Source organism: Styela clava, chromosome 2, assembly GCF_964204865.1.
Source record: "Styela clava chromosome 2, kaStyClav1.hap1.2, whole genome shotgun sequence".
NCBI classification, from domain to species: Eukaryota; Metazoa; Chordata; class Ascidiacea; order Stolidobranchia; family Styelidae; genus Styela; species Styela clava.
In genome coordinates, this window is record NC_135251.1 from 13,668,888 (window position 1) to 13,680,620 (window position 11,733).

The window sequence follows — 11,733 nt, forward strand, 5'->3', positions numbered from 1 at the left end:
CTCGGTCTCTGACCGATATTCTCGTATTTTGTTTTGATTCGTATTTTTGTGAATTCGACAAACCTGAGCTGTTCGTATAACACTTACGGTATAGCAACTAACCCCCGAATGTACCCCATTTCATGTTGAAATCATCATGACAAAGTTAATTTTTCCCAAAATTCGAACAAAGACTTTCGTAGGAATCAAATTACACCAGTTTTAAGAACATAACATGTTCCATCCAGTCATTATCAAATTAAAATCTATATTCTCAAGACCTTTGGCACTGATTGAAATAATTATATCTAAGTTCCCATCCGTACGATGTACATAATTACCCTTATTGAGATAATAGGAGTTTCTGTTTATAACGTGAATCACGAGCTCACGTTTACAGCATTTAATTGGATTTATGATCAATATATAAATACGACTCCGATATCTTTCGAGGGGGAGATAGAAGACGATGTAAACCATTCAAAGCGAGTGTGGATAAATGTTATAAGATTTATATTCTGTGTGTTGTGGAAATTTACAAATAAAAACATATAGAGATTTTTAACGCATCTTCATTCACGTGGGCGTTGAAGCTGAAGAGTGAACGGGTGACTTGCAAGTCAGAGACAATCTACGAAATAGAAATATACGGTAACATCACATTCATCTAACAACCATATATGCAATAAATGGTGACAAAACCGACTTGAATTAACCTTCTGAAACGGACCAGATCAACGGACAACAACCAGGACTGGCAACAATTTGACGGAATCAACCAAAAAGATGACCAAGCGAAAGCTTTCAATAAGTGCCGAGAAACCGTCTCCACAAAACGTGCGAACTTACGAACGTCGGGGAGATTCAAATTGCCTGGAACAACGAGTGAAGTATCAAATTGCTGACAAGCCGAAATAATCAAAAACATTATGAAAAGACAATAATTTCAATTGAAAACAGTTGAACTATGGTAACGGACTCTGGAAACGTTAAAATCATGAATATGGACTGTATTGAACATCGATCGAAATGAACTCTTTTAGAACATGATATATGTTCGAGGTGAAAAACCTAATCAAAAACGAACTGTTGAAAACAATGAACTATATGGACTGTTTTACGGTAAATTACGCGCTCTATTCCAAACAATAGAATTATTTTCGCGCATACATAAAGGATATACAGATCAGGAGCATGTTATTCTACAATTTGTTTCATGATTTGCAGGTTTTTCTCCTCATTGAGACAGATATTTTTCATTCTTCCACTAATACTAAGGTAAAGTACTTCTTTTTCTTCTTATATATACATGGCGTTTCATTCGACTTTCAATTTTTATAAATTAATTAATGGTAAAACTTTGAATATTCTAATTTCAAATACCTTTCAAGAGATTTATATTATTGAAAATTTGCGGTTAGCATTCCTTTTTCGATTAATAGATTTCATTAGGATTAAAATGCTTTCTAAAAGTAGATTCGAGCGAGTCATATTTTTAATTATTTACAAAGCCGTCATATCGAACGGTGAAATAATAAGCTCGTTAAACAAAAATTGTAACCAAAAGCGTTATTTTTTCAAAAAAGCCCTGAGATGGCATACACTTAAAAATGCGTTTTTTCAACCCGACATGGGACAAATATATAGACCAACTAGGTCTCAACGCGTTTTTTCTTCCCAACATGGGACAAATATATAGACCAACTAGGTCGCAACGCGCTTATTCTTCCCGACATGGGACAAGCATATATTGACCAACTAGGTCGACAAAATCGTAACAATGCGATAAAGCGAGTATAAGCATTTTAACTTAGCGAAATACATTAAATTGAAAATATGTTTTAACCGACCAAACCAAAATTTTTAAAATAAAAATACGCCATCCTTCTGTAATTCTACTTTACAGCCTTTACTCTTTCTATAAACTCTTCTTTATTTCAATGTCGTGTCTCATTGTAGATCATATACATGTAAATATTTTTTTGACCTATATCATTAATTTTAGCATTGTGTATCGTATTTTTCTATATATTTTCAATTTATTAGAGGGTGCCAAATCTTTAAACTTCCAGTTAGTAAGATGGGGAGATAATATAGCAACTAACCCCCGAATGTACCCCATTTCATGTTGAAATCATCATGACAAAGTTAATTTTTCCCAAAATTCGAACAAAGACTTTCGTAGGAATCAAATTACACCAGTTTTAAGAACATAACATGTTCCATCCAGTCATTATCAAATTAAAATCTATATTCTCAAGACCTTTGGCACTGATTGAAATAATTATATCTAAGTTCCCATCCGTACGATGTACATAATTACCCTTATTGAGATAATAGGAGTTTCTGTTTATAACGTGAATCACGAGCTCACGTTTACAGCATTTAATTGGATTTATGATCAATATATAAATACGACTCCGATATCTTTCGAGGGGGAGATAGAAGACGATGTAAACCATTCAAAGCGAGTGTGGATAAATGTTATAAGATTTATATTCTGTGTGTTGTGGAAATTTACAAATAAAAACATATAGAGATTTTTAACGCATCTTCATTCACGTGGGCGTTGAAGCTGAAGAGTGAACGGGTGACTTGCAAGTCAGAGACAATCTACGAAATAGAAATATACGGTAACATCACATTCATCTAACAACCATATATGCAATAACGGCTCTCCAGTACTCTACGTACCAATGTGGAAGCAGTAAAGCAAAGAATCCTAACGGAAAATGTCCTGGTACGTAAACTACGGTGGTACCCGACATTTTGCGATTTCAATAGTATTTTGTATTGCCGCTTTTCAATTTAGTAACCTACTCAGTTTAGCCCAACGACTAACATACCGTTTAGCCCTACTTAGTAACCAGTAATTATTGAGTTGATTAATTCTATGTGAAAAAACTTGCTTTTTATGTTTATGTAAATTGTAACGTGAATCGTAATTTCGTGAATCGTAATTTCTGGAGCACCAATCTGGCAACAGTAAAACTGGTGTTTACTTTCTCTACGTTTTTCCGCTTTCATCTTGTTTACTGGCCTTTTAGTCGTTTAGCTGTTTCGTCTTATGTTCGGTAGAAGGGGTGGCTGTATGGTACCGGTACCTTAATTGAGCAGGATCGGTTGAACTGCATTAGCACTGTATGTAATACCGTACCGGTACCGGTTAGTTAGCGAATAGATACAGAACGTAACTGTGTAACGTTAGTTAGTCTACAACGGTACCAGCCAGTCTGGATTTCATGGCCTTTTTGAACGAGAAATCGGGCGTGCAACCAGAAATTCCCGCGAGCAAATAAGAATTCCTGGCGTGCAATTATAGCTCACGGCGTGTAAAACAACTGCGCCCGCGTGCAACTGACTTTGACATTAGATACCGTACTTCTCAATACATTCGCGTCAAATTACCGGTATCGGATGAAAAATACGTTGAATCAGAGCAAAAATGGACGTTTGACCTCTGACCACAAACATTATTTCTACAGTTTGTCGCTAATTTTGAGAGTGTTTGTGCGACTTTGGATACCCGTACTGTTCAGTACATTCGCGTAAAATTATCGGATGAAAAATACGTCGACCCAGAGCAAAAGGGACATACTTTGTCATTAATTTTGGGAGTGTTTTTACGTAGAATTACCTAATGGATAAAAAATACGTCAAATTAAAGCAAAATGGACGTTTGACCCCAAACATTATTTTTAAAATTATTGTATGAAAAATACGCTGAATCAGAGCCGTACCTGGCCAGCGTTGGTGCGAAGGCGATCTTCTCGTCCATAACTATTCTCACAAGATTCCTATCATTCAACACGATATGGTCTTTTTTGCTTCGCAATTTTCCGATTAGACCAAATCTTGCAAACTAGTATTTGTCGACAATTGTGGAGTTATAATATTTTGGCATCTTTATATTACTGGATTATTGATTTTAAAACCATTTAAACCGATTTACATTGGTGAGCAATTGCGAATTTTCGGCGTGCAAAATTGAATTCGCTCACGTGCATTTCTGTGCAGCGCTAGCGCCCTCGGGCGTGCACCCGCCATGGAATTCAGTCTGGGGTACCGGTATCGTACGGTTCCTATTATTATTACCGGTCAGCGCAGGGACGTCACTAAACTAACTGAATAATCTGCTAGTACAGCAATAGCACGAAATCAATCGTTAAATTGAGCACTTTTTAGTCATTGTGTGCGAGAGAATTGCTGGACGTGGACTCCTCCTCGCCGTAGGGTGGTTCACATAACCGCTGTTCATTTACGGCTTCCTCCATCGATGATCAAGTCCTTGATTCCGAAAACAAATAACTGGCTAACTAATCCCATACCCGACCTGGACTGGTAACCGGACGAGAGGCCGTGATTCGCCATATGATTAAGCCGTTTCATCGGGATTAATATGTAAATCCTATTTTTTTTTTTCAGTCGATTAGAATAGGACCAGCGGTTACGTGAACCACCCAACGACGACGAGGAGTCCAGCAATCCTCTCGCACATAACCATCCCTGCATGGGATTCGAACCTGCGAACCCAAGCGTATTCCTAACGCTTAGCCCGTTGAGCCACACCGCCACGCCAACTTCAGCGCGGTTCAGCTATTACAATATTAGTAGATTGAACTTCATGAAATGTTCAGATGTTTGAGTTTAATTAAGTTAAATACCGTACTGAAATACCGGTGTTGTTATTATCTCATAAGTTCAATAAATTGGACATCTATAAATACAGAAATACGAAAGGCCAAAAGAGAAGTAATAAATTTAAAATTCCCGAACTCTAATACCCTGGCTGGGATTTAAATATAGTTTTTATAAAAAAGTCCATGGTGGAGGTGAAATATTGATTTGTGATATTTGGCTATAAATTTTTATTCGCTATTATTTTTTCTCAATAATTTAGCACAATTTCTTGTACAAATGTAAAGGCTGAAGGAACATCAGTACCATAAGTTATAAATTACTGAATTACGAGTTTATAATTGCATTTATTTTATTTCTGTATTTATATATTTGGCACCTCTGAAATTTCAGGCTCATTTGTCAACTAGACAAGTTTTTGCTTGGTTTAAAATTAAAAATATAAACGGTTATACACGATTTGTAGTGTTTATATTACAAACAAATTCAAAACAACTATTTCTGAAAACCGAAAGGCTTTGACTATAAAATGACACACAGAATAGCCTACGGTACCTCATAACATATGACTGCTATGAGGTGCCTGATTTTCAGTTTTACGGAATCAGGATGGCGATTTCTTCCTGCCATAGCAATAGTCAAATTCATACTAAAGTTGAGTGGAATCTAAATATGTATAGTTTGCTAATACAGCTTTTCGTGCATCAGTGTTGCTTTCTGCTCTACTGTTTGTCCATTGCTTATCTTTTTTGATACTGGTAAGAGTTCTAGACCTTACTGGGAGCAAACTTCATGTATAAATATAAAATATGCCAGGTAACATGTAAGTTAATGCTTTTATTGAGATCATATTTTTAAAACAATCATCGACTTTGTTTCAATTAGATGCTATACAATTTCTAAATTCGTATCTAGTAAAATTATTGTTATTATGCAAGATAAATACATTTAGTTTATTAGACTTGAAGATACTTGCGATATTTTACTCGTTCATTTATCTGGTTTGAATTACAAAAGCGTACATATCAGCTCTTCTATATTAAGAATTATTTTATGTTATCTTTAGAATATATCAGAGAATTAATCGAAATGTGAAAATACACTATGGCAGTGTTAAATCAGTATCTATTTCTGCTTATGTCATGTATGTACCATGCTAATAGAGGTGAAGATTGCCCTGGATGCATTGATATACCTTGCACAAATTTTCCATGCTCTGTAAATGAGTTATGCTACTTAAAGAAAGTGAGCTGTGGGTCCGAGCTTTGTCTTATTGACCTTCCTGATTGTATAGACTCCAGCAAAGTTTGCAAAGACGTATATCCAGTTTTTGATGATATTGGTGGTGTAGTAACTTGCGAATCAAGTTGTGAAGGATCACAAGAATGCATTGGTGGTTTTTGCTGCAATTCAACCTTTCCTGTTTATAAGGAACTCCCTGATTTGGATTTTATTGATGATGACATAAACTTAGAAACAGATGGCGATAAGCCACCATCATTTCTGCTTCCAGATTTATATGAAAATAGTGACAAAAATGAAAAACCATCATGTTCACCCTGTATGACACCTATGTGTCAAATGCTTATGGTGGAGTGCCCTACACATAAAAATGCACATTGTGTGCAAGACAATTGCTCATGTGCCTTCTGGTTTGAAGATTCACATGGCCAAATGGTTGATTGTTTAGAGTCTTTAGACCCTAATATACCCTCGGATTCCTCTGTGACATCCACTAAATCTCCAGCTATTACACCAATATTTCATAATGATACACCGAAAGATGAACCTGTGAAGTCTACTAAATCACCGACAGTTACATTGAAATCTCATAGTGATTCACCAAAAGATGATCCTGTGAAGTCCACAAAATCTCCAGCAGTTACATTAAAATCTCATAATGATCCACCGAAAGACGATGCTTGGAAATTTATTTTAATTGCAATATGCGGTGCTGCAGTTTTGTGTTTTATTGCCTTCATTGCTTATAAAATGGCAATTCGAAGAAAAAAGCAACAACAAGATGCATTAAATCAAGAAGAACAAAAAGTTCCACTGAGTCAAGTGGTTTCCACGTCCCCGGATAACAACAATGAATTTAAGTCAACTACGCCAATTGTAAATAGTAATCATGACAAAGCTACGTCTTCAGGAGTGGAGAAAGTATGATAATCAAATAACTGAAACAAAAGCAGCTTCATGAAGTATAGAGTTTGTTTTGATATGAAGACGCAAGACTAAAGGCTATGATCTTAACTGCTGCTTTTTGCTATAATAACCAGATGTCTACCTCAAAAATCTCATCAAAACCACTTTATGGAAACGGAAGGGTGAGTCTGCAACATTGTCAACATACCATTGAAAGTTGAGTAGTTTTGCAATTTACATCAAAGTTGATCGGGTTTTGTCAGATAAATTTCAGAGACAATTTGGATTTGAAAAACTTATTTTTCATTGCTGACAAAAATTTCACATATTTTCAATCACTATAAAGATGTTAGTAATTGTAACATGATCATTAACTATGAATGCTGCAGTGCTTTTTCTTCTTAAACAAATATTCTTTATTGATTGTGAAAATATTTTTATACATAGTTTTTTATTCTTCATGAAGGTGTTCCTTACTCTCACACATAAAGGTGCTTGTTTGAAACTTTTTTCAAATGTGTCGGTGTTGTTTAATCACCAATAGCAATTTACATAGACGTAGCGGGAAGAATGAATGAAATTTGACCATATTGAATTGAAGTTGTTATTTTCAACAAATGTATATACTATTAAAATTTAAAAGTGTATTGGTAGTAATTTTGTGCACATCAATATTCAATACATGTTCAAAATTTGCCAAAAGGTTCGAGCTCGATTCACATACTGCCATTCTATTATTTTTGTAAAGATGTAGCTTTTTACTATTCTGTAAGGTTTTGCTTGTTTGCCAATATATTATGTAGTTCTTCCGTTTTTCATATCATGCACACACAGCACCAACTATATTATGAGATTTTTTTAGATTATTTTTATTTCTGTAAAAAGACGAGACTTTACATTTGCTGCATTTTAACTTTTTATTAAAGATCTATGTTTGTATGGTGATCATGCTCACATTTACTTTTTGGTTTTGTATAGTTTTCATATACACTTTTTTCCTTTCATATATACTGTTTTGTTCAAAGCATTCATATTTATGATATCACATTCGAACTGTCTAGAAACATGATTGACAGCTGTTATATCTATATAATCCAAAACTATTGAGCAAAATGTGAATATGACCCCATGAAACATGGATCTTTTTGAAGCAGCAGTTTACAAACTAGTTCCGAATTTTTTTTGTTGTCACTTGAAAAATATATTTTTTATTTTTTGCTACTTTTTGTGTTGACATACATGATCAAAATTTAATTACAGTACTATCCGGTTTCCAACTCTTATAACAGGGTAATCGAATCAGGTTTAATAAGGCATGCAGAATAATAGCCCATTTTATAGCGCTGTTTATATTTCTTGCATAGGTTTTATTGGTGAACTCTGCATAGGCATATATGTGACTAAAAATTTTGAACATAGATTAACCTAACGTTATGTTGATGATCTTAAATAATTGTGTATTACAACTTATATTATATCTGAAACTGGAAATTTATTGTCAACAAGGTAAATGCATTATAGCAATTTTTCTCATAATAATTTTTTTATGGTTTATACTTATCCAAACACCTGTGGCAATTGATCTACAGATATTGATCTGTTTTGCCCTCAAGCATTGCACAAATAACGACATCAAAATTCCAGGTGTGTCAACCACATATTTGATAAAAATCACATCAGTTCAACATGAAATTGTAATAAATACTACTGGCTAGGTTTCGTGACCGTTATTATTCCCAGTCTGATTAAAATTATACTAAATTTCCTGAACCATGGTAGCACCCACACAATGTATGTATCTGTAATCTGGCTCGACCACTCACTGTACTTCACTGATAATGAAATGTATATTGCTATTTCATGAATTGTATATTGTCAAATACACAGCATGAGAAATTTAAGTTTTATTTCTTAGATGATGGAGAAATCAGTTGGTTAGTGAAGGGTGGAACAAACTATGGCGATTGGCATAATAACCCAGTTGCTCCTCACCGAGCCAAACCGTATATGGCCCTGGTCATAAGACCAGCTAGCTCAGGCAGACTAGCTCAGGCAGACTACAGTAGCAGCCCATACCACTGCATCGCAACTCACAAGCCTAGAACAGTATTTACATGCTTTACGGATGATTCCCATACACTAGCGGTGTGGTAAAAAATACTTTGGTTTGGAGAGCTGTTCTTGTTTTGTGCAAGAAGTGGCATCAAGATACAACGCACCTGAACTTTATTAGTATTACGAGAATCATGTATATTTCAATAGATCATGCCAGCCTCAAGTCCAGACTGTAAATTACTTGCAGATATCAGTATTTATAGAAAATTTATTTTACATAATCTGCTATACACAGTAGGAACATAAGTAATCACATCTTAAATGGAGTGGGCACAGCATTTTCAGTCAAAGATTGTATATTGAAGAAACAGTTCTACGTAAGTGTGTTTAATTTTGTACATTGAATGGACTTGCTTTTAAGTGGACACATACCAAGAATAATTCCTTTCAATATATTCAACATTTGAAAGTCAAAACTACATGTCTGGAAAACAAACAACATGAATTAATACTGAAACACGTTTGTTAACATGAGCGTACATATATATACCAGTACAGCAGAGTATGGCATGTGGCTGTCAGGAGAATTTAATCACCAAGCTTTTTGAAGGTTTGCACATAAGCATTATCGACTAATGTTAGAAATGGAGATATGGACAAACAGAATATGAAACAAAATTAGGGTCTGTATCATCCTAACCCCCTTGCTCACATTCAATATTGACTTTAGTTACTACGCTATAAACATTTTAATTGTCTTTTATGCTAATGTCTTCTAAATGCTGATATACTTCCGTTTCAACAATAATCACGAAGCTCCCAAAGCGGAACATTATCTTGGCAATTTCAAAAATTAACATTTCAGATCCTGACAATAGTTTGTTATGATGTCATATCACATCATTTTTTAAACTTCATTATATTATATAGCTCTCAGTTATTAAAGTTGTTTGCGGCAGTCTTTACGTTTACACTCTTGAAAAACAAAAATATCAGATCTTAAATAACAAATGATAAATGTCATTTCTAGCCCTTGTAAAAATATTTATATTATAACGATTTGAAACAGAATTTAGAAAAAAAAGAAAAGTAACTTCAAACACAGGGTCATAAATTAAAACTTTCCCCGCACCCACAAGTTCCTTTTATGTTGGGATTATTAAATACAAATTCACTAGAAAGTTTATCTTCAACAAAATCCATTTCCGTTCCGAGAATTGTCATCTGTGCTTTTGAATCAATCAATATCTTCACACCTGTAAATATAAACATTGTCAATTACCAACTGCAAAATCCTGACAATACACAACAACATTCAAAACTGATCCAATACTTTCACGAAAACACTAACTTAGGACAAACATAAATAAACCAAATTTGAAAGTGTTTCATTTCCTGATAAGTGATTTGAGGAAGACTTGGAAATGGATTCATTTATTATTTCCATCCATATATCAAGAAGCTGCAATAGTCTTCTATCGGCATATTGAATATTTTTTTAATCAAACAATTTTAGGATAGGATTTACATATTTATTCAGGAGGGGAGGAAAGCCGATAACATGACTTAATCATATGGCGAACCACGACCTCTTGTCCGGTTACCAGTCCATGTCGAGTATGGGATTAGTAGCCAGTTAGTTGTTTTAGATGCATGGACTTGATGGTGGGGGGAGCCAACACCTATGACGGCAAAGAGTCCAGCAATCCTCTCGTCAAGAATTTTTCAATTCACTGTAAGATTATAAATATTGGAAATGACCCAAGTATAGTATCAATAAGTTTGAGTTTGTATCCATAAATACAAAAAATGAAGTAACTGTTCAATGTATCGTTTTGTATATATTGTTTATTTAATGAAATTTTGGATGTAGCAGTCAGACTATCTTCATATTTTGTCAGTGGTACTATAAGTCTCATAAATTACAGTTGTGTAGGGTCTCATTAACACAACGTATTGAGACAAATGAACACACATACGTACAACACCTAATTAAAAACCCTGGTCATTGTTGAAAGACATTTCTCACCATCTTGCTCAACTTCTTCGTCAAATTTTTCTTTTTTGTTGACATATTCTAATGTGTACGACATTCCATTGCACCCCCTTTGCTTCACTCCAATCTTCAAACCAAGCTGTAAACGAATTACCAACAATAATTGAACACATTTTTATGGACCTATATTTTCATATAAGATTGATTTCTCAATAGGAATATACACTTACAAGCACTAGTGACTACCATGTACAACTGAAAATTTGCTATTCAAATATTGCTATAATGATATGAGCATGACTAATATAGTATAATACATGACATACCACATCGGGTTCATGTTGTAATATTTCTTTCACTCTTCTTACCGCTGCTTGCGTCTAAATATAAAATACCATAATAAATGAAGGTCTTGCAATGTCTACTACATACTGCTCAAATATAGCTTTTTAAAACAACCCAAAATATAGTAAACAGAAATGATTCTCTTTGCTATAACATATTTCATGTATTCTTAGTACTGCAAATTCCATTAAATTATTGATTTTTAATTTATATTTTTCGACTCACCAATACGATTGCTTGCTTGGTAGGAATCAATTTCCTTTTTTTCACAGCTCTGATAGATGCACCAACAACTTTTGATGCCATAACAAGTAATTCTTATTAAAGTGAACTTTGTTTTATGATACCTATGTCTGATGAATTGGAAATCACTGTTTAATTTGTCTGGTTACTTTCCATGATATTTTTTGTTTCCTCAATTAGAAATTGCATTCCAACTGCTTATCACATAGTAGGGTACGGTATGGTACAGTCTGACAGTGATTGATTATTAGGGCAGCCAATGGGATCTGTTGTCGGCAATGACAGAATTCCTGAAAACTGTCATAGATCAGTGATAAGCACTTGTCTTA

The 11,733-nt window shown here is 34.4% G+C and overlaps 2 protein-coding genes across 2 annotated transcripts; one reads left to right on the forward strand and one right to left on the reverse strand.

Annotated features, from left to right (window-relative positions):
* Positions 1–5,657: 5,657 nt before the first annotated feature.
* Positions 5,658–8,276, forward strand: LOC120335574 (uncharacterized). Its single transcript, XM_039403107.2, has one exon. It carries the CDS (start codon positions 5,722–5,724, stop codon positions 6,784–6,786), a length of 1,065 nt encoding a protein of 354 aa, XP_039259041.2. The 5' UTR covers positions 5,658–5,721; the 3' UTR covers positions 6,787–8,276.
* An 814-nt stretch (positions 8,277–9,090) lies between these two features.
* On the reverse strand, positions 9,091–11,584 carry LOC120335575 (iron-sulfur cluster assembly 1 homolog, mitochondrial-like). Its single transcript, XM_039403108.2, has 4 exons — positions 11,387–11,584; positions 11,143–11,196; positions 10,850–10,955; positions 9,091–10,076 (listed from the first exon to the last, which is right to left on the reverse strand). Exons 1-4 carry the CDS (start codon positions 11,465–11,467, stop codon positions 9,928–9,930), a joined length of 390 nt encoding a protein of 129 aa, XP_039259042.1. The 5' UTR covers positions 11,468–11,584; the 3' UTR covers positions 9,091–9,927.
* Positions 11,585–11,733: the final 149 nt, after the last annotated feature.

What these genes read in the sequence shown, in the direction of transcription:
- LOC120335574 (XM_039403107.2), top strand. Translation starts at nt 5,722, where the DNA reads ATGGCAGTGTTAAATCAGTATCTATTTCTGCTTATGTCATGTATGTAC.
- LOC120335575 (XM_039403108.2), bottom strand. Translation starts at nt 11,467, where the DNA reads ATGGCATCAAAAGTTGTTGGTGCATCTATCAGAGCTGTGAAAAAAAGG. An exon ending in CCAAGCAAGCAATCGTATTG is followed by an intron (nt 11,197 to 11,386) that starts GTGAGTCGAAAA and finishes TTTTATATTTAG; the next exon opens with ACGCAAGCAGCGGTAAGAAG. An exon ending in CGAAGAAGTTGAGCAAGATG is followed by an intron (nt 10,077 to 10,849) that starts GTGAGAAATGTC and finishes TTATATTTACAG; the next exon opens with GTGTGAAGATATTGATTGAT.